At 48.0% G+C, this 22,093-nt stretch overlaps 1 protein-coding gene across 1 annotated transcript in view; it reads right to left on the reverse strand.

Annotated features, from left to right (window-relative positions):
• Positions 1–3,818: 3,818 nt before the first annotated feature.
• Positions 3,819–22,093, reverse strand: part of LOC128347582 (zinc finger protein 420-like) — a 47,677-nt gene continuing 29,402 nt past the window's right edge. The window contains exon 7 of the mRNA XM_053302534.1: positions 3,819–8,577. Within this exon, the coding sequence (XP_053158509.1) occupies positions 7,552–8,577 (1,026 nt within the window). The 3' untranslated portion in view covers positions 3,819–7,551. The remainder of the gene's footprint in view (positions 8,578–22,093) is intronic.

Raw genomic sequence — 22,093 nt, forward strand, 5'->3', positions numbered from 1 at the left:
TAAAATGGTGGTCTAAGTATCTAGTATGCATGCGAATGATTCATTGTTCATCTGGTGATTACTCCTTATTTGGTTAAATCCTGTTCACTTACAGTGGGAAGCTTAGCTGTCTTAGCAAGTTTCTTAGATACAATTTTGCTACAGAGAGATAATGACGTTAATCATGAGAGGCAGTGATGTCCCTGAGCTGGGCTGGGGTTACTTTAAGTTAAGATGAGGTTTTCTAAGTAAAATGGAGTTGCTTTGGTTTTTCTAAACACATCAATACTGTACATTATAGACTTGTTCTCTTTATTTTCTGCTATCATCTATATATTTAATTCTCTTAGCCAGCATGCGTGCCCGGGATTTGGCGGTGGAACTCTCACGACACGCTGTGAGAGTTTGGGACTGAGGGAAATGTCGGTTGGGGGTTGGAGGAGCCTGGAGCGGGAGGCTGAGGACAAGGGGGTGCCGCTCCGGCAGCTGGGGGCGGCTAGCGAGGGTGGCGAGAGGCGAGGAGGAGGCGGGAGGCTGAGCCATGCTGCCAAGAGGAGCCCGGATGAGCAGGTGGCGGCGGCAGCAGCAGGATCCTGAAAATGGCTGGGCGGAGGCTGGCGCAGCAACTGGGGCTGTTATGGTGGGCATGGGAGCTGGGAGGTGGGAGAGTGGCGGAGGAGGCGGGCAGCGGGTGAGGCGGCGGGCCCTGGCAGAGGAGGTGGCCAGCAGGCGAAAATGATGCGGAGCGGACTGGTGTGGAAAGAAGGGGGAGAAGCAGCAAGGAGAGACTAGCGGCGCAAATGCTGTGTGCCGGTTCAGCTAGTTGATTTTTATTTATTTTATTGTTGCATTTATTTTATTGTTCTATGTACCTTACTTTGCTATTATCATATCTTAATCTTATTAAGAGATACTAGCTGGGCCAGGCGCAGAGCATCTGCGCCTCCACCGGCACATTTCTCCCCCCTGCCCATGGTTACTGGCTGGTGGGAGCAGCCCGCTTCCCCCCCACACACACTTTTTGGCTGGCGGGCCGGCCAGAAAGCCAGCCCAACACCTCCCGCCCACCCACCAATTCCCGGCAGCCAGGCTGGCCCGCCACCACTGCCATCTGCTCCCAGTGGCCAGCCACCCACTGGCGGGAGCAGCCTGCTTCTTCTGCCCCCCTCCCAGTGCTTTCTGACTGGCGGACCGACCGGAAAGCTGGCCCACCACCTTCTCCTGCCTGCCCACCAATTTCCAGCAGCCAGCCCGGCCCGCTGCTGCCTTCTGATTCCAGTGGGCCAGCTGGCCCGCCACCCCCTCCTCACCCCTATTTTACTCCCCATCGCTAGTCCAGCAGCTGCTTGCGAACTCTTGCGAGAGCTGCCACACATGGGATTAGCGACGGGTACACCTAGGAGAAATAAATATATAGAAGATACTAACAAGTAGAGCAGGTAAGAAGTAATCTGCCTACTTCCCTTTCATTATAATCTTAATCAATAATTATCATACTCACAAGTTAGCCCAATTCGGTCTTAAATGTTCAAACATCTGCCAGCTTGAATTGGGGTGGATGACATCATCACAAACTATGCCGTTTCAGTGGCTCAAATTGGTTGGGCAGTTCACAAGTTATCCCACTTGTGCCTCAGACGGTAGCGCGTACGCCATCTTGAATGGGGTGGATGTCATCATCACAAACTGCATCACTGAGGTGTCCCTATGTGTCCCTACAGCTATAACAAGTTTGGTTCTAATCGCTTAGGTGGTTCACAAGTTAGCCCTCTTGTGGCTGAACCGTTCATGCATCCACCATCTTGAATCGGGGTGGATGACATCAACTATATATATATTTCTCCTGGGTGTGCCCAGGAGAAATGCGTCCCGGCAGCCCAGCTGATTGGCTGGGCTGCAGGGGCGCCTGATTGGTCCTGGCGGCACAACCCAGGAGAACCAGCGGGCCAGGAGTGTGGGCGGCCATGGTGGCCGCAGAGCCGAGGTGGCGGGCCCGGCCGGGCGAGGTGGCAGCGGGCCCAGGCGGAGCCGAGCCGGCGGCTTGCGGGCCCGGCCCGGCTGCGGAGGCAAGGCAGCGGGCCATGCGGCAGCGGCGGGCCCGGCCCAGCTGCGGGGAGGCCAGAGGCGGCGGCGGCGGGCCCGGCCACGGGGAGGCCAGAGGCGGCGGCGGCGGCGGGCCCGGCCGCGGGGAGGCCGGCGGTGGGCCCGGCTGCAGAAAGGCCAGAGGCGGCGGCGGGCCGGGCGCGGGGAGGCCAGAGGCGGCGGCGGGCCGGGCGCGGGGAGGCCAGAGGCAGTGGCGGTGGTGGGCCCGGCCTGGCCGTGGGGAGGCCAGAGGCGGCGGCGGCGGGCCCGCTTGAGGCACCGATGCTCTGTGCCTGGGCCCACTAGTAACAAATTATGTCATTGAGGTGTCCCTTTGTGCCCCTACAACTGTACCAAATTTAGTTCATATTGGCCCAAGCATTGCAAAGTCGATGGGCGGGACACACACACACACACACACACACACACACACACACACACACACTGCCAGGTGATCTCATATGCTTACTTTTCTTACGGGAAGTAGGTGAAAAATGATTGCATTTATTTCTACAGAGGCCAGGTATGTCACTTGGTATTCATGGCTCCCAGTATTTCCAGTGGCTATTCAGGTTACATGCTGTGGAGGAACAAGGCCTAGACTTCTTGGTTTTCTGTAAATAAACCTCTGTATTGTAAGTTGCATTAATATTCCTAAACTGCTGCATTATTGTAAATAGGATTTCTGTGCTTGCAAATCCCTGTGCATGAAAAAACTGGCAAGGTCAAACATTCTTGCCTGCTATCTTTTTTAGTATAACATTTAGAATATCAGCTGACAGTTTGGTTTTGGAGGGGGGAAATGTTTTGAAAAATGCAGGGAACTTTCAGTTGTTCTAACTGGATTGTTTGAAAAACTGTGGGTGCAAAAACTGTATATATAGAGAGAGAGTTTGGGGAAGTGCAGAGAGTCCAACTGCAGGAGAGTCCTCAAACCTTTCTCCTCCTCCTCCTCCTTTTTAAGGAGGCTTTTTAATGCTCCATTATTATTTTGTTATATATGTTAGTTTCTTTAGCTTCTTATAATTTTCAGTTTTAATTTGAACCTAATTGTGGTTTTTAAGCTGATTTTTTAAAAAGTAGTTAATTTTATTACTTTTATTGTATCTGTGTTTATCACATCCGTTTCGGTGGCTCAAATTGGTTGGGCAGTTCACAAGTTATCCCACTTGTGCCTCAGATGGTAGTGCGTACGCCATCTTGAATGGGGTGGATGACATCATCACAAACTGCATCACTGAGGTGTCCCTATGTGTCCCTACAGCTATAACAAATTTGGTTCTAATCATTTAGTTAGCCCTCTTGTGGCTGAACCGTTCATGCATCCACCATTATGTCATTGAGATGTCCCTTTGTGTCCCTACAACTGTACCAAATTTGGTTCATATTGGCCCAAGCATTGCAAAGTTGATGGGTACCACAGTATTCTTCATTTGGAAAAGGCAGGTGAAGGGATAACAAGGAAAAACAGTTTAAATTTAGCAAACAATCAGGATGCTAGGCTAGCTCTACTCTTCCCACAACCCTCAAGTATTGTGAGCCATTCTGGGAGCAAAGAACATTTTTGAGGGGGAAACAAAGGAACAAGGAAGGCTTTCAATTGGGGAATATCTCTCTCTCTCTCTCTCTCTCTCTCTCTCTCTCTCTCTCTCTCTCTCTCTCTCTCTCACACACACACACACACACACACACACACACACACACCATAAATGTGGGAAGCAGAAAAAATAAAACATACACAAAAAAATACACACAGATAAGATCAGGGCTGGTGCTTTAATCCTTGTCAAAAGAGAAATCGGGAGTCACAGAGAACCTGCTTGCAGGGACTGCAGCTCATACTCATGGCTATGGGACTGCCCACATGCCCTTCCTCCCCGGCTGCTGCACTCATATTCCCTGCTTGCTTGCTGCACCCTACATCCCCTCTGCACTCACCAGGTCTCCGCAGAAGCTAATGCTAGCAGGAGAAATCAACTACTGCCTTCCGCAGGTAGGTGAGCCAGATGCTTTCTTTACACACGGGCCACTCTAGGAATCTCATTACTCAAGGGTCTCTCTAGGACTCTCTACTTCTCTTGCCTTGTCCCTGCCTTGTCCCTCACTACTTCTCTTGCCTTGCCAACCCTTCTCTTGCCTTGTCCCTGCAAACTCAAGATCGCAGTGCAGGATTTGAGGCTTCTGCTGGAAAGACCCAAGAACGGGGAAGGAGTTGAGAGCCCTCACCCACCATTCTGCTGCTGCTCCTCCTCCTGGGCATGCCCGCTGCCTTTGATCCCAAGGGCCCAGCTTTTGTCTTGCATCGCCTCCGTACCCAGTAGCAGGTGGTTGGTAGATTAACCTCCCAAGAGCAGCTCCGGTAGAGAAGGGCTTGGGCCACTCTTCCCAATGCAGCAAGGACTGGCCTTGGGGGCCCCTCAGAGGCTGTGGGCCAGGAGACATTCGTCTCCCCTTCTCTTATTAACAGTACACCCCTGATTCAAAGCATTTATATTGTTCTTAGCCTGCATGGCTTATTTGGTGGAAAGGAAATTTTGCATACCAAGTGGCAATCTTTCAGCACTCCAACCATAAATATCCTAATACAACTGTGTGCATGGTTTCAGATGGTGGAAGACTGGAGTTCTGACTGAAGTTCTTTCTGCACACCAACCTTTTAAATGGTTTCTCCCCTATTGTGAATTCTTTCATGATTCGTAAAACTTGAGCTCTGATTGAAACTTTTACCGCACTCCAAACAATTAAATGGCTTTTATCCTGGGTGAATTGGTTGATGGTTAGAAAGATCTGACTGCTGAAGGAAACTCTTCCCACACTCCAACGTTTTAAATGCTTTTTCTCCTCTGTGAGTTTTTTCATGTTTTGTAAGGTCAGACCTTTGACTGAAGCTCCAATTGAACCAAGATGGAACCAGACTGCTGGCGCTTAAATCAAGAAGGTCACAGAGCAGCTTTTAAAATGATGCCTGGGGGGATAACTGACAGGACCTGCGCAGTATACAGTTTGGCAAGGGTCATCCCTTAAGGTGAGGGGGTGTAAAAGACTCAGATAAAGAGCAGCTGGTAAAAGAGGTCAAAGAGCCAAAAGAAAGATAGCACATATCAGGTAAGAGATTCAGTGTATAGGTGCAAATATGCCAATGCCAGAAGCCTCCAAGCCAAGATGGGAGAGCTAGAGTGTTTGATTGCTAATGAAAACATAAATATAGTGTGCATAATGGAAACATGGTGGAACAGGGAGAACCAGTGGAACACTTATCCCTGGATACAAACTCTATAGAAAGGAGAGGGAGGGGAGACTTGGAGGTGGAATAGCACTGTATGTTAGAAGGGATAGAATCTAACAAGCTAGAAAGCCAAGGAGGACCAGAGTCCTCCACAGAAACTCTGTGGGTGACAATACAAGGCCTGAAAGAAAATGTGGTAATGGGGACATGCTTTCGCCCTCTGGATCAAAACACTGACAGTGACTGGGAGCTGCAGAAGGAAATCAGGGAGGCATCAAGGAGAGACAAAGCAGTAATGGGTAACTCAATTACCCACACACAGACTGGAGTCCAACCAGAGAGAAGGCGAGCTTGGACTTAATCCTGTGTGGCACCCAGGACCTCGTGCGAGATACCAGTGTCTTGGATCCTTTAGGGAACAGTGACCATAGTGCGATCAAATTCAGCATACATGTGGGAAGAGAGTGGCCAAGGAAGTCTAACAGAAACACTTTGAATTTCAGAAGATGAAACCTCTCTAAACGGAAGAGTTTGATGAAAAGAAAACTGAAAAGGGAAATCAAGAGAATCGCTTTGCTGCAGAACGCATGGAGTTTACTTAAAACCACAATACTAGAAGCCCAGTTAGAAGGCCTGCACAAATGAACAGAAATGAAAGGAACACAAACTCTGGCAAAAGAAATGCAAGGTGACAATAAGGGAGGCGAGAAGAGAGTTTGAGGAACATTTAGCTAAAAGCATTAAGGGGAATAACAAAAACTTCTTTAAATACATCAGAAGCAGGAAACCTGCCAGGGAGGAAGTTGAACCGTTAGATGACGAGGAGTGAAAGGGATTATTGAGGATATGGAGATTGCAGAGAAGCTAAATGAGTTCTTTGCATCAGATGGCATCCATCCAAGAGTCCTAAAAGAACTCAAATGTGAAATTGCTGACCTCTTTGCAAAAATATATAACTTATCCCTACAATCAGGCTCTACACCGGAGGACTGGAAAGTAGCCAATGTAACGCCAATTTTCAAAAGGTGGTCTAGTTGACATATTATATCTGGACTTCCAAAAAGCTTTTGACAAAGTTCCTCATCAAAGACTCTTGAGTAAATTTAGCAGTCATGGGATAAGGGTACAAATTCATGTGTGGACTGGTAACTGGTTGAAGGACAGGAAACAGAGGGTCAGTATAAATGGACATTTTTCTAAATGGAGAGAAGTAAGAAGTGTGGTCCCAGAGGGATCTGTACTGGGATGGGTGCTTTTTAATTTATTCATAAATTTCTAGAAGTTGGACAAGCAGAGAGATGGCCAAATTTGTAAAGGACACCAAACTAATTAGGGTCATGAAATGCAAAACAGATCATGCAAAGCTCCAAAAGGATATCTCCACTCAGGGTTTGGGCAACAAAGTGGCAAATGCAGTTTGGTTTTGGCAAGTATAAAGTGATGCATATTGGGGCAAAAAACCCCAACTTCACATATATGCTGATGGGATCTGAGCTGTTGGTGACTGACCAGGCGATGGATTTTGGGGTCATGGTGAACAGCTCATTGAAAGTATTGACTCAAGGTGCAGCAGCTGTGAAAAAAGCTAATTCCATGCTAGGGATAATTAGGAAGAGGATTGAAAATAGAACTGCTAATATTATATTGCCCTTATACAAAACTATGGTGTGGCCACACTTGAAGTACTGTATACAATTCTGGTCACCATATCTTAAGAAGGACTTTGTAGAACTGGAAAAGGTGCAGAAGAGGGCAACCAAGATGATCAGGGGCCTAGAGCACCTTCCTTATGAGGAAAGACTACACCTGGGGCTTTTTAGTTTAGAAAAAAAGGAGACAAGATAAAGGCCTATAAAATCATGCATGGTGTGTGGAAAGTTGAGAGAGAAAAAACTTTTTCCCTCTCACATAACACTAGAACCATGAATCATCCGATGAAACTGATTGTCAAGAAATATAGGACCAACAAAAGGAAGAACCTTTTCACACAACGCATAATCAACTTGTGGAATTCTCTGCCACAAGTTGTGGTGACAGCCAACAACCTGGATGGCTTTAAGAGGGGTTTGGATAAATTAATGGAGGAGAGGTCTATCAACAGCTTCTAGTTGGAGGGCTATAGGCCACCTCCAGCCTCAATGGCAGGATGCCTATGAATGCCAGTTACAGGGGAGTAATGGCAGATGAGGGGACAGGGCATCGGCTCCTGCCTGTGGGTTTCCCAGTGGCACCTGGTGGGCCACTGCGTGAAACAGGATGCTGGACTAGATGGGCCTTGGGCCTGATCCAGCAGGGCTGTTCTTATGTTCTCTTTCCACATGAAAGGGGGACACCATGATGGAGAATAAATCCACACGGGAATTTTTGTGAATTTTTTCATGTTTTCTCAGAGCTCTGCACAAACGGAAGCTGTTCCCACACTCCAGACATTTAAATGGTTTTTCGTCTGTGTGAATTCTTTGATGATCTGTAAGATGTGAGCTCTGACTGAAGCTCTTCCCACACTCAGAACATTTAAATGGTTTCTCGCCTGTATGAATTCTTTTATGTTCTGTTAGATTTGAGCTCTGACTGAAGCTTTTCCCACACTCCAAACATTTAAATGGTTTCTCGCCTGTGTGAATTTTTTGATGTTTTGAATGAGATGAGCTCTGACTGAAGCTTTTCCCACACTCCAAACATTTAAATGGTTTCTCACCTGTGTGAATTCTTTGATGTTCTGTAAGATTAGAGCTCTGACTGAAGCTCTTCCCACAATCTAAACATTTAAATGGTTTCTCCTCCATGTGAATTCTTTCATGTATTTTAAGAACTGACTTCTGTCTGAAGCTCTTCTCACATGCCAAACATTTAAATGGTTTCTCACCTATATGGATGTTTTGATGTTCTTTAAGACGTGAGTTATGATTGAAGCTCTTGCCACACTCTAAACATTTAAATGGTTTCTCCTCCATGTGAATTCTTTCATGTATTTTAAGAACTGACTTCTGTCTGAAGCTTTTCCCACACGCCAAACATTTAAATGGTTTCTCCCCTGTGTGAATTCTTTGATGTTCTGTAAGATGTGAGCTCCGGCTGAAGCTCTTATCACACTCCAAACATTTAAATGGTTTGTCGTCTGTGTGAATTATCTGATGTACTGTAAGAACTGACTTGTGTCTGAAGCTCTTCCCACACTCCAAACATTTAAATGGTTTCTCACCTGTGTGAATTCTTTGATGTTGTGTAAGACGTGAATTATGACTGAAGCTCTTCCCACACTCCAAACATTTAAATGGTTTCTCCCCTATCCAATTAAGGTTTGATTTACCACTGAAGCTTTTCCCACATGAGAGGCACTTCCTCCATTCATTCATTTTGTTCATTTTTTCTTGGATTGGGGTTTCCTGCTGGTCACCAGCATGAAGAGCAGTGAATTCATTCATCCTTTCCTGGTTTACTTCGGTTTCCTTTCTCTGCTGTCCTTCCTTTGTACATCTCATTCTTTCCACTAAACTTCTAAAAGGTTCTCCCTTATTCTTGCTCTTCCACACATCACCTGTTGTAAGACAAAAAGAAAGAAAGCCTTATAACGAGAAATGGAGCCTGAAATCTGGCAGTGGACTCAAATAGCTCCTATTGCAACTGAGAAAACAGACTCGATACATTATTATTATTATTTAAAGTATTTATACTCCACGCCTCCAGTGCATTACTGCTCAACAATAAGATAAACACAGATACAATAAAAGTAATACAATTAACTACTTTTAAAGAAATCAGATTAAAAACCACAATTATTAGGTTCAAATTAAAACTGAAAGTTATAAGAAGCTAAAGAAACTAACATATATAACAAAATAATAATGGAGCATTAAAAAGCCTCCTTAAAAAGGTGCATTTTGAGATATTTTAAAAACATACTGAGGGAAGGAGCATGGCGAAGCTCTTCATGGAGGGTGTTCCAAAGCCAAGGGGCCACAACCAAAAAGGCCCTGTCTCTAGTCCTCACCAACCAGATCTCTGTTAGTGGCGGGGTCATGAGCAGGGCCTGAGATGATGAGCAGAGGGCCCTGGCAGATTCATATGGGTGTATGAAATGGTGGCAAATGATTAGCATTAAATGAAGGCTGGTGTGTTATTGAGAAGAGAATTATGGCAACCTAGATTTTAGCTCCCTACCCAGCCAAGAAGTTGGCCTTTTCCAATCGCATTTTCTCAGCTAAACCTATCACCCAGGGTTATTTCTGGTATAAAAGGAATAACCCACCATTTCTGCTCATAATTTCGTGTTAGAAGGGCAACATTTAAGAGACACAAGTGAACAAAACAAAGAGCAGAAGAAGAGGATGCATTTGTATGCAGGAGGTCTCAGGCAGCCAGTGTAGTATAGTGGTTAGAGTGCTGGACTAGGACCGGGGAGACCCAAGTTCAAATCCCCATTCAGCCATTATATTTGCTGGGTGACTCTGGGCCAGTCACTTCTCTCTCAGCCTAACCTACTTCACAGGGTTGTTGTGAGAAACTTAAGTATGTAGTACACCACTCTGGGCTCCTTGGAGGAAGAGCGGGATATAAAATTTAAATGTAAATAATAATCCAAAGGACATCCAGTTGGAGGATCTTGGCAGCAGGATTTCAAAGTCTGGGACATGAGACCTAGGAGAGACGCTGCCAGTCTGCATGGACAAGATTCAGCTAAATGGATCAACAGCAGTTTCTAGTCTTTGTAAAATGAGTCTTTCATAGAGGATTAACATTTCCTCTAGAATGTGGATTCCTCCCCCAACTTGGAAAAAGAGAGAGCCTCACCAGAAGAACTGACCAAAAGGGATGCTCTGTACTGAGTTACACACAGACATGCACCAGCAATTTCCAGATAAAGAGGGAGCCTTACCCAGAAAGGCCACATTCTGCCTATTCTCCTCCATGACCTCTCTGTGCAGGGCTCTTTGGTCTGCATCCAGCAAAGCCCATTCCTCCTCAGTGAAATGCACAGCCACCTCCTCAAAAGACACAGCACTCTGAAAGAAGAAGATATTTTTGGCTCCTAGGTAACAAAATTACTTGTCCCCTTGTAAATAAAGAAAGGATAATTAAAGTAAAGGCAACTGCCTCTCTCCCCAGCGATGTCTCCCCTACCTGATCTGGTTGTATAGAAGCCACCTCTTCACCACTACCTAGAGCAGAAGAGTTTGGACAAATCACCACTGCTATGCCATGGCCTATATATGAGAGAGAGAGAGAGAGAGAGAGAGAGAAAGAGAGAGAGATAGAAAAAGAACAAGAACACTGGTGAGAAGATGATTTACCCTTTATAAATATTTTCAATCTCTGTTCCTTGTGAGGGGGAAGAAAAATATCATTCCCATCCCACTGACTCCTGCGGTAAGACCTTAAGGTGCTGATTTGTACATATAAATCCATTAATGTGTTGACTCTAAACAGATCGCCATATTTATGCAGAATAGCCCTGGGAAAAGAATACCCCTCACAGTGAGGTAGCTGTTTGTAACTATTGTGCTTTTTGTGTTAAAGGCATGAAACTTACAGGGATTGTGCAGTTTATTTTCCTAAGCATTTACAGACAGGGAGGCCTCAAATATGTTCACAAAATGGCAGCCGTGCAAAGTTAAACCTGACTTGTTGGCCAAAACTGCTTTGAAGGCCACATTCACAACAGTCTCTGGTGACAACATCGAACACAATTCATCGGCAACAACTGCACAAACCCTATTTCTTGGCATACCCATTTCCATCTTCCGACACCATGCCGGAGATCTGCAATCCTGAAAGTTCCTTCTAAAGCAACATTGAAAGCAGTTTCCCATCTGCCTGACTTCTACACAAGCATTACTCCCATACTGCAACTGTACCCAAAGGGAACTCTTTCTTCACTTAAGCGACCTCACACAGAAGCAGAAGAGAGGGACAATCGCTAGTTGTGCCACATTCAAGATTACATGGATGGCAGCGCTAGGACAGGTGGGCCAATACTGTCATGGTCAGCATACCATGCAGTTGGAAGACTAATCTGTGAAGAGGAGACACAGCTTGTGGAGGTGAGCAAGCTTTTCTGAACATCTAGCCTTCCCCCGCTTTAAACTAACGAACAGGAGGAGGGGAGATTCTCAGAGGGTGGTTTCTCTTTGAGGGATAAGTCCTAGTCTGTGTGTGTCATTTGCCAGGGCTAGCAAACTCCCCCTGCCTGGAGGGGGTGGAGTTAGCTAGGGCTGGGGGAGGCCCCATGTTTGTTTATCTCTCTATCTATCTCTCTATCATATTTTTACACCGCCCAAAACTTATGTCTCTGGGCGGTTTACAACAAGATTAAAAAGTAAAACATTAATTAAAAACAAAAGCAAAACAAAACAAAAATTTAAAAGCAAGAAATGTAAAACACAATTTAAAATGTTTAAAACAATATTCTAAAAACAACATTCAAAACAATCAAAACAATATCAGTTAAAAGCCTGGGAAAGAAAGAAACGCATCTTTAAGGACTTTTAAAAGGATGTCAGAGATGGGGAGGCTCTTATTACACTAGAGAGTGCATTCCAAAGCCTCGGGGCAGCAACGGAGAAGGCCCGTCCCTGAGTAGCCACCAGACGAGCCGGTGGCAAATGCAGACGGACCTTTCCTGATGATCTCAATGGGCAGCGGGGTACATTACAAAGAAGCCGTTCTCTTAAAAACCCAGGGCCCAAGCTGTTTAGGGCTCTATAGGTTATGACCAACACCTTGTATTTTGCCCGGAAACATATCGGCAGCCAGTGTAACTCCTTCAATACGGGAGTAATATCGTCTCTCCTAGATGACCCAGAGACCAGCCTGGCTGCCGCATTCTGGACCAACTGTAGTTTCCAGACTACGTACAAGGGCAGCCCCACATAGAGCGCATTGCAGTAATCCAGTCTGGAGGTTACCAGCAGATGTACCACTGTTTTGAGTTCGTCTAACTCAAGAAACGGATGCAGCTGGCGTATCAGCTGAAGCTGACAGAAGGCACCTCTGGCCACTGTCTCAACCTGGGACACCAAGGAGAGACTTGGATCCAGAAGCACCCCCAGACTGCGTACCTGTTCCTTCTGGGGAAGTGTGACCCCATCCAGAACAGGCAGATTAAACTCGTCTCTCGAGTTCCAACCCGGCACAATGAGCACCTCCGTCTTATCTGGATTCAGTCTCAGTTTGTTATCCCTCAACCAGCCCATTACCGACTCCAGGCAGGCATTTAGGGAGGTTATGCCCTCTCCTGATGATGCTGACATGGAGAAATAGATTTGGGTGTCATCAGCATATTGATAGCACCCTGCACCAAATCTCCTGATGATCTCTCCCAGCGGTTTCATGTAGATGTTAAACAACATCAGAGACAATATGGAGCCCGGAGGGACACCATACAAAAGTTCAGATTTTTAAGAACAACAGTTTCCAAGGGACACTATCTGGAACCTGTCTGAGAGGTAGGAGCGGAACCACTGCAAAGCAGTGCCTTCCACCCTCAACCCTCTGAGATGCTCCAGAAGGATACTATGGTCGATAGTATCGAAAGCCGCTAAGAGGTCCAAAAGGACCAACAGAGTCACACTTCCTCTGTCAATTCCCAATTGGAGATCATCCATCAGGCCGACCAAGGCAGTCTCCACCCCATAGCCATCCCGGAAGCCAGTTTGAAACGGTTCTAGATAATCAGTTTCCTCCAAGACTGTCAGGAGCTGGGAGGCCACCACCCTCTCAATTACCTTGCCCAGCCACGAAAGGTTGGAGACAGGCCTGTAGTTACTCAGCTCCGAGGGATCCAAGGTAGGCTTCTTTAGAAGCGGTCTAATAATTGCCTCCTTAAGACTAGGAGGAGCCCCTGGTGGCGCAGTGGTAAAACTGCCGCCCTGTAACCAGAAGGTTACAAGTTCGATCCTGACCAGGGGCTCAAGGTTGACTCAGCCTTCCATCCTTCCGAGGTCGGTAAAATGGGTACCCAGAATGTTGGGGGCAATATGCTAAATCATTGTAAACCGCTTAGAGAGCTCTGGCTATAGAGTGGTATATAAATGTAAGTGCTATTGCTATTGCTATTGCTAGGAGGCATCCTACCTTCCCTCAGAGATGCATTTATGATCTCTACCAGGCCTTCTACAACAACCTCCATGCTAGATTGAACAAGCCATGTCGGGCAAGGATCAAGAGCACAGGTGGTGGGCCGCATTGTTCCAATCAGCTTGTCCACATCCTCAGGAGTCACAAACTGGAACTGATCCAGCCTAACCACATAAGAGGAGTCACTGGATACCTCCACATCAGATACTGAAGTAAGTGCAGAGACAAAATCCAAGATCCAACTTGGCCCGAATACGAGAGATTTCCCCCCACAAAGAATTCATTAAACACATCACAGCAGGTAATAGATGGTTCCAAATTCTGATTCAAGGGAGGAGGGGCACTCACTAGCCCTCTCACAACCCTGAACAACTCCGCCAGATGTGAACTTGCGGATGCAATACGGGCAGAAAAGAATCGCTTCTTTGCCGCACGTATCGCCTGAGCATAGGTCTTCAAATGAGCTCTATGTTGCAATCTGTCAGATTCAAGCCGGGTTTTTCTCCACCTGCGCTCTAGTTGTCTACCTTGCCGCTTCAGCCTCTGTAGTTCTTCCGTATACCAAGGGGCCAGTTTAGAAGCGGGTTGGAGAGGACGCTTAGGAGCGATCATGACTACTGCCCCAGTGAGTTTGTTGTTCCAATTCTCCACCAGGACATCAACAGGATCGCCGGCAGAGCCAACACAGAATCCCTCCAAGGCTTCTTGAAATCCTATGGGATCCAATAACCTTCTCGGGCAGACCATCGTAACAGGTCCCTCGCCCCTGCGAAGGTGGGGTGTGACTGTGAGTCCAACCTTAACCAGATGGTGGTCCGTCCATGACAAAGGGGAAATCACAGGATTCCTCACCCACGGAACACCATCCTGATCAGAGTGAAAGACCAAATCAAGCGTGTGACCTGCAACGTGTGTCGGTCCCGAGACCACCTGAGATAGGCCCATAGTTATCATGGCCGCTATGAACTCCTGAGCCGCCCCAGACAAATTGGTCCCGAAATGAACATTGAAGTCGCCCAGACACCACAAGCCTGGGGGACTCCAACACCAAGTCCGAGACCAAGTCCGTCAGCTCAGTTTAGGGACTCTGTTGAGCAGCGGGGCGATCGGTACACCAATAGAAGTCCCAGTCTAACCCTGGTCCACAAACGTAAGTACACACATTCGATATGGTCTGATATTCTAACAGGGATCCTGGTAAGGGGGATATTATTCTTGTAGACCAAAGCCACTCCACCTCCCCGCCCCCAGTCCATCACCCACTCCTCAACAGAGTACCCTGGAGGGAGAAGCTGGGACCACACTGGGCCCCCAGCCTCCCCCAACCAGGTCTCTGTAATACATACCAGGTCAGCACCTTCATCCAGAATCAAATCATGGATGGTTTCTAATTTGTTCTGGACCAACCTGGCATTACAGAGAAGCAAGGTGAGGTTCCATAGGTGGTCGGCACTGCTCCCCAAGGTCAAAGAGCTGGCAGGACAGCCGGAAGGGGAAACAGTTATTAGATTTCTATGTTCCCTTCCCCTGTAACAGCCTGCTGACCTGCCAACGTTACTTCTTCTGTTCCCCACCACCACCGGAATGGCTGCCCCACAGTCAGTGGACACGCCCCCTATCTCCCCATCTCCAGATAAGGCCAGACACATCATACAAGTTCCTCACCCAGGACAAATTAAAACAGAAGCCCCTTTATTAAAATTCCTCCCACATACAAATACCTGAGCCAAGAGACCTGGCCCTCGCCCTCCCCCCGAAGTGGCTCCCCCAAAGAGGCAACCCCCTTTGGTGTCACCCCTTTGGTGGCAACCCCTTCGGTGGCGGGTCCGCCGCCACAGGCAACATTCTTATATAGGGCCAGAGAGAGCCCCCTGATCAGCTGACAGGCTGGAACTGCTGACACACTCCTGGCCCTGATCCTGCAAAGCAGCCAGAGGCCATCCTGTGTCTCAGTTGGAAGAGTACTCTCTACATAAGAGGTGAAGGACCGAGAGCATAGCGAACAGAACATAGCAAAAAGGACGTTGGAGTTTTGTTTGCAGGAGTTTTGCGGGAAGTGTGCGGGGGAGCCTGGAACAAGCCCCTGTGATCACAAGGAGCCAGGTGGAGAAGAGAAGGTAAGTACAAATTCCTCCCTCATATTCCTGAGAAAGCCTGTTTGGACAGTTAAATAGCTGACCATTACAGCTGAGACCTATCCTTCTAATAAACTATCTCTAATACTGTAAACAGCCAACAAAAACAGTATGAAGATAGAAAGTCAACAGGGGAGGGGGCACTTCCCAGTGTATTGCACAGAGTGCCACATCTATGACTATTTGCTCCATGGGCAGAAGTCATGGGTGTGTGCTTGGTGCAAGGAGCTCCTAGCTCTCAGGGAACAAATTCGTTCCCTCGAGACCAAGGTGGCGGATCTGGAGAAGTTCAGAGAGACAGAGAGGCATGTGGACGAGACCTTCAGGGACGTGGTAGAGGCATCCCACGATATGAAGGTTGCAGAGAAGCTAAATGAATTCTTTGTGTCCGTCTTCACGGCAAAGGATACTGAGCATATACCTGTTCCTGAACCAGGCTTTTTGGAGCTGGAGGCTAAAGAACTGAGTCAGATAGAAGTGACAAGAGATGATGTTCTGAACTGTCTGGAAACACTGAAAACAAACAAATTGCCAGGGCCAGATGGCATGCATCCAAGAGTCCTCAAAGAACTCAAATGTGAAATTGCCGACCTCCTTGCTAAAATATATAACTTACCCCTGCAATTGGGCTCTGTACCAGAGGACTGGAAAGTAGCTAATGTAACACTGATTTCCAAAAAGGGATCCAGGGGCGATCCGGGAAATTACAGGCCGGTTAGCTTAACATCCAGTTCCAGGCAAATTGATGGAAAGCATCCTCAAGGATAAAATTGTAAAGCACATAGAAGAACAGGCCCTGCTGGGAGTGAACCAGCATGGCTTCCACAAAGGCAAATCTTGCCTAACCAACCTTTTGGAGTTCTTTGAGAGTGTCAACAAGTGTGTGGATCAAGATGATCCAGTTGACATAGTATACCTGGACTTCCAGAAAGCTTTTGACAAGGTTCCAAAAAGCTTTCGACAAAGTTCCTCATCAAAGACTCCTGAGGAAACTTAGTGGTAATGGGATAAGGGGACAAGTACATGTGTGGATTGCTAACTGGTTGAATGACAGGAAACAGAAGATAGGTGTAAATGCGAGAGTTTTCACAATGGAGGGAAGTAAGAAGTGGGGTCCCCCATTCGATCTGTACTGGGACCAGTGCTTTTTAAATTTATTCATAAATGATCTAGAAGCAGGGGTAAGCAGCGAGGTGGCCAAATTTGCAGATGATACCAAACTCTTTCAGGTAGTGAGATCCAAAGAGGATTGTGAGGAGCTCCAAAAGAATCTCTTCAAACTGGGTGAGTGGGCGACAAAGTGGCAAATGCGGTTCAGTATTGGCAAGTGTAAAGATGTGCTGACAGCCAACAACCTGGATGGCTTTAAGAGGTGTTTGGATAACTTCATGGAGGAGAGATCAATCAATGGCTACTAGTCGGAGGGCTATAGGCCAGCCTCAGAGGCAGGAATCCTCTAAATACCAATTTTAGGGGAGTAACAACAGGGGATTGGGCATGCCCTCAACTCCTGCCTGTAGGCTCCCAGTGGCATCTGGTGGGCCACTGTGTGAAACAGGATGCTGGACTAGATGGGCCTTGGGCCTCATCCAGCAGGGCTGTTCTTACGTTCTTACCAGCCGATCTACACCCCTGCCTGACAGTATGGTTTAAGGACACCTTCCATGCACCACTCAGGGGTGATCGGGATGGTGCAGGGGCGGCATTGTGACCTTTGCCTCAGGTAGTACAATTTCTTCAGCTGCTCCTGAGCTCAAGTGTGATGCCTTAACCCTTACCCAGCAAGGCAGCATCTGCGTCATTCTCCTGAAGGATCCCCCTGGATGGTGGCATCTGTCTGGTGTCCGATGGAGCCATCTCTACCTCAGAGACATTGGCCATCCCTTCTGCTAAGTGCCCCTGCACCTGAAAAACCAAAAATAAATAAATATATCAAAAATATTCCAAGTAAGGAATGAGGAGGGGGGATGCAAAAGGAATGGAACACTCAAAGCGAGGTGGTGGCTGAGGGAGGAGGAGGGGTAGGATATGTCCCGCTGTAGGGAACCTGAGAAATCTACACAACCGTGAAGAATTTATTCTTGTTACATCTATATATCTAATTCTCCTAAACATACTCATCGCTAATCCCATGTGTGGCAAGATTAGCTCTCGCAGGAGCAGCTGCCTGGGAGATAGCAATGGGGACGGGAGACAATGGCGGTGGCTGCCGGAGGACGCAGTGGCCTGGCCTGGCCGGAGAAGGCGGCGGCAGGCCGGCTTGGCCCGGTTGCCGGTCAGCCAGAGGTGGCAGGCCGGCCTGGCTGCTGATGGGTCTGCCGGTCAGCCAGAGGCGGTGGTGGGCCCACCTGGCTGCCGGAGGAGGCGGTGGCAGGCTGACCTGGTCCAGCCACCCGCCCACCGGGAGGAGGGGTGGGAGGAGGGGGTGGACCAGCTTTCCAGCCGGCCCGCAACCCATAAAACGTGGGGGTGGGGGGAGAGGAAGCGGGCCGGCCAGCCGGCCCATCAGAAAGCGCAGTGAGTGGGGTTAGAAGCGGGTGGTGGTGGAGGAGCGGCCGGCCGGAAAGCCGGGCATGCTGGTGGAGGATGGGGGGAGTAGCGGCGGCTGGACTGGCCGGAGTAGCAGATGCTCTGCGCCTGCCTGAGCTAGTTCTTCTATATTTAACTAATTACCCTTAGCTACTTAATTATACCTTGTTCTATTAGTCTGTGCTTAAGAATTCTTATGTGATGCCTTGAGAGTTTGCAGAAAGGAGGGGTATCCATTTTCTGTATAAAGGACCTAATTAATTACAGTAAGAGGAATAATTTAAGCTCCTGCCAGGATGAAACTCTCTCACCTCCTTCGCTTTCTGCTTCTTGTCCTCTTCCTGGCTGAGGAGGAAGCCTTCTGCCAGGGCCACCGCCTGTGAACTGGTCTCTGCTCCGCATTCCCTCACCCAGCTCTCCATCTCCGGAGGGAGAACTGTCAGGAACTGCTCCAGGGCCACCAGATCCAGCATCTGGTTTTTTGTGTGTTGCTCTGGTTTGAGCAACTGATAGCAAAGGCTGTGTACCTTCTGGGACCTCTTGGCATCCAGGTACTGGAACTGCTGGATATCTGAACTGAGCATGTATTCATGTCCATTCCTTTTCCCCACAGTCTTTCCCCAGAATTCCTCACTGCTCCCCGGCGTGATGGCTTCTGGGCATTCTAGTTGCTGACAGAGATTTTCCCCCTGCAGAGAAGGAAGCAAGCAGGAAAAAAGAGCAATGAAAGGCTGGAGGGAGGTTACCTCTCTTGCAGGTCACAGACACACGCAGTGCAGCAACCTCCCCAGAAATCTTTCCCTGAGCCACCACCCCCTCCCGTCTCTCCTCCCCCCAGACCAGATACCCCAGCAGCCGGATCTGCTCCCCAACCTTTGCCCTTCCTGAAGCAGCCACCCTCTTTCTGCTTAGAGCACTGCGAAGCTATGCAGGACGCAAAGCAGCCTGAAAAATCCCTCCAATCTCACCTCCATGGGTTGCAGAGAGGAGGAAGAGATGCTTTGGAAGGGACCCCCGGTGGATCCAGCAGCACCTCCCGCTCCCCCTGGGCTGAGATGAGGGGAGGCTCTTTTGCCTCTGCTCCCGCCCTTCTCCTCCCATCTCACTGGCTCAGTTTTATTCTTCCCTGCTGGGGGGTCCTCCAACCCACCCACCCACTCCCCACTTGCCTTTTTTGCATTTGCCACACAACAACCCGGACTGGGACTCTCTCCTCAGAACAGAAGCGCTTGAAGGCGGGGAGCGGCGGAAGCATCAATTTGCCAGTCTTTTCCCATTTTTGCCTCTCTAGGATTTGCCTCTCTCAAACTTTAACCCTAGGATGGCTTCTCAGTAGAATGCCAAGGGGGATACAGGCAGCAACAGAAAGGCTTCCCAGGCAGGGGAGGAGTGCTTCCATGAACAGGTTAAAACTCCCCGACTCGCTCACACACAAGGCTTCAAAATCTGAAGCGGGACTGCGCATGTCAGGGAGGAGTGCCCCCTAGCGTCTCCAATTTTTTTAAAATTATTATTATTATTATTATTATTTACATTTATATCCCGCTCTTCCTCCAAGGAGCCCAGAGCAGTGTACTACATACTTGAGTTTCTCCTCGCAACAACCCTGTGAAGTAGGTTAGGCTGAGAGAGAGTGACTGGCCCAGAGTCACCCAGCTAGTTTCATGGCTGAAACTAAGGGGATTTGAACTCAGGTCTCCCTGGTCCTAGTCCGGCTCTCTAGCCACTATACCACGCTGGCTCCTGTTTAGCCCTGTTTCGCTCCAGATAAAGGTAAAGTAAAGTGTGCCTTCAAGTCAGTGTCGATTCCTGGTGACCACAGAGCCCTGTGGTTTTTCTTTGGTAGAATACAGGAGGGAAACATAGGAAACTGCCATATACCGAGTCAGACCATTGGTCCATCTAGCTCAGTATTGTCTTCACAGACTGGCAGCAGCTTCTCCAAGGTTGCAGGCAGGAATCTCTCTCAGCCCTATCTTGGAGAAGCCAGGGAGGGAACTTGAAATCTTCTGATGCTCTTCCCAGAGCAGCTTCATCCCCTGAGGGGAATATCTTGCAGTGCTCACACATCAAGTCTCCCATTCATATGCAGCCAGGGCAGACCTTGCTTAGCTATGGGGACAAGTCATGCTTGCTACCACAAGACCAGCTCTCCTCTCCAGAACTGAGGTCCACTAGATCTCTTGTGCCTCAAATGTTCATGTGTCTGCCATCTTGTATCAGGGTAGATGACATCATCACAAATGACATCATTGGGGTGTCCCTGTGTGTCACTCACTACAACTGTACCAAATTTGGTTCAAATTGGTTAGACAGTCCTCAAGTTAGTGCACTTGCACCTCAAATGTTTACACGTCCAGCATCTTGGATTGGAGTAGATGACATCATCACAAACTATGTAGTTGAGGTGTTCTTATGTGTCCCTACAGCTGTATCAAATTTGGTTCAAATCAGTTAAGTGGTTCACAAGTTAACCCACTTGCACCTCAAAAGTTTATGTGTCTGCCATCTTGAACTGGGGTGGATGACATCATCACAAACTATGCCACTGAGGTGTCCCTGTGTATCACTCACTGCAACTTTATCCAGTTTGGTTCAAATGGGTTAGGCAGTCCACAAATTAGCCCGCTTGCGCCTCAAATGTTCATGTGGCCGCCATCTTGAATTGGAGTGGATGACATCATCACACACCACACTATGGGCATCCCTTTGTATCCCTACAGCTGTAGCAAATTTGGTTCAAATTGGTTAGGTGGTTCACAAGTTAGTCCATTTGCGCCTCAAAAGTTTACATGTTGGATCGGGATGGATGACATCATCACAATCTATGCTGTTGAAGTGTCTCTATGTGTCCCTACAACAGTACCCAATTTGGTTCATGTTGGACCGGGTGCGAAGTTGATGCTGGTGGACACACGGACGGACGGACACACAGACACACAGAGAGAGTGCTAGGTGATCTCATAGAACTACTGGAAAATATGAATGCAAAGACAAACTATATTGAAACTAATGAAATCATTAGAACATGATAATATAAATAAATCATGTGAGGAAGCATACTAACAAAACATAAAATACACAAAACAACCATGAATCGAACAGGAAAATTATATAGTCCTTATTAGATGTTAAAACCAAATGTACAAACAGAACTGGGGATGAGGAGAGCTGGTCTTGTGGTAGCAAGCATGACTTGTCCCCTTAGCTATGCAGGGTCAACCATGGTTGCATTTGAATGGGAGACTATATGTATGAGCACTGTAAAATATTCCCCTTAGGCAACGGAGGTGTTCTGGGAAGAGCAGCTAGATTGTTCCTCCCTGGCATTTCCAAGATGGGGATGAGAGAGATTCCTGCTTGCAACCTTGGAGAAGCCGCTGCCAGTCTGTGAAGACAAATACCAAGCTAGATAGTGAGTCAGCAGTTCTGGAGGATCAGCTGCCCAGATTAGCTATCTTTCTGGGCTTGTAAAAGGGCAGCTTCCCGCCACCGGTGGGGTTGCCACCAAAGGGGGTCACCCTTTTGGGGAGCCACTTCAGGGGGCAACCAGGGTGAGGACCAGGTGGTATTTTTCTGGCTTATGTTGTTTTTTAGGTCCTAGGTGTTTCAGACGTGTCTTGGTTTGTCTGGGGATGGGGAGACAGGGTGTGTGTGCACTGATTGTGAGGTGGCTGTTCCGGTGGTGGTGGGGAATAGAAGTAGTAAAGTTGGCGGGCCAGCAAGTTGTTACAGGGGAAGGGAAGTCAGAAATCTATTAGCTGTTTCCCCTTCTGGCTGTGCTGCCAGCTCTTTGACCTTGAGGAGCAGTGCCAACCTCCCACAGAGCCTCTCCTTGCTCCTCTGTAATATCAGGTCTGTCCAGAATAAGTCAGAAACCATCCATGATTTGATTCTGGATGAAGGGGTAGACCTGGTATGTATTACAGAGACTTGGTTGGGGGACGCTGGTGGCCCAGTCTGGTCCCAGCTTCTCCCACCAGGGTACTCTCTTGAGGAGCAGGTGCGAGGATATGGGTGGGGAGGTGGAGTGGCTGTGGTCTATAAGAATGACCTCTCCCTGACC

Source organism: Hemicordylus capensis, chromosome 2 (assembly GCF_027244095.1).
Source record: "Hemicordylus capensis ecotype Gifberg chromosome 2, rHemCap1.1.pri, whole genome shotgun sequence".
In the NCBI taxonomy this organism is placed as follows: domain Eukaryota; kingdom Metazoa; phylum Chordata; class Lepidosauria; order Squamata; family Cordylidae; genus Hemicordylus; species Hemicordylus capensis.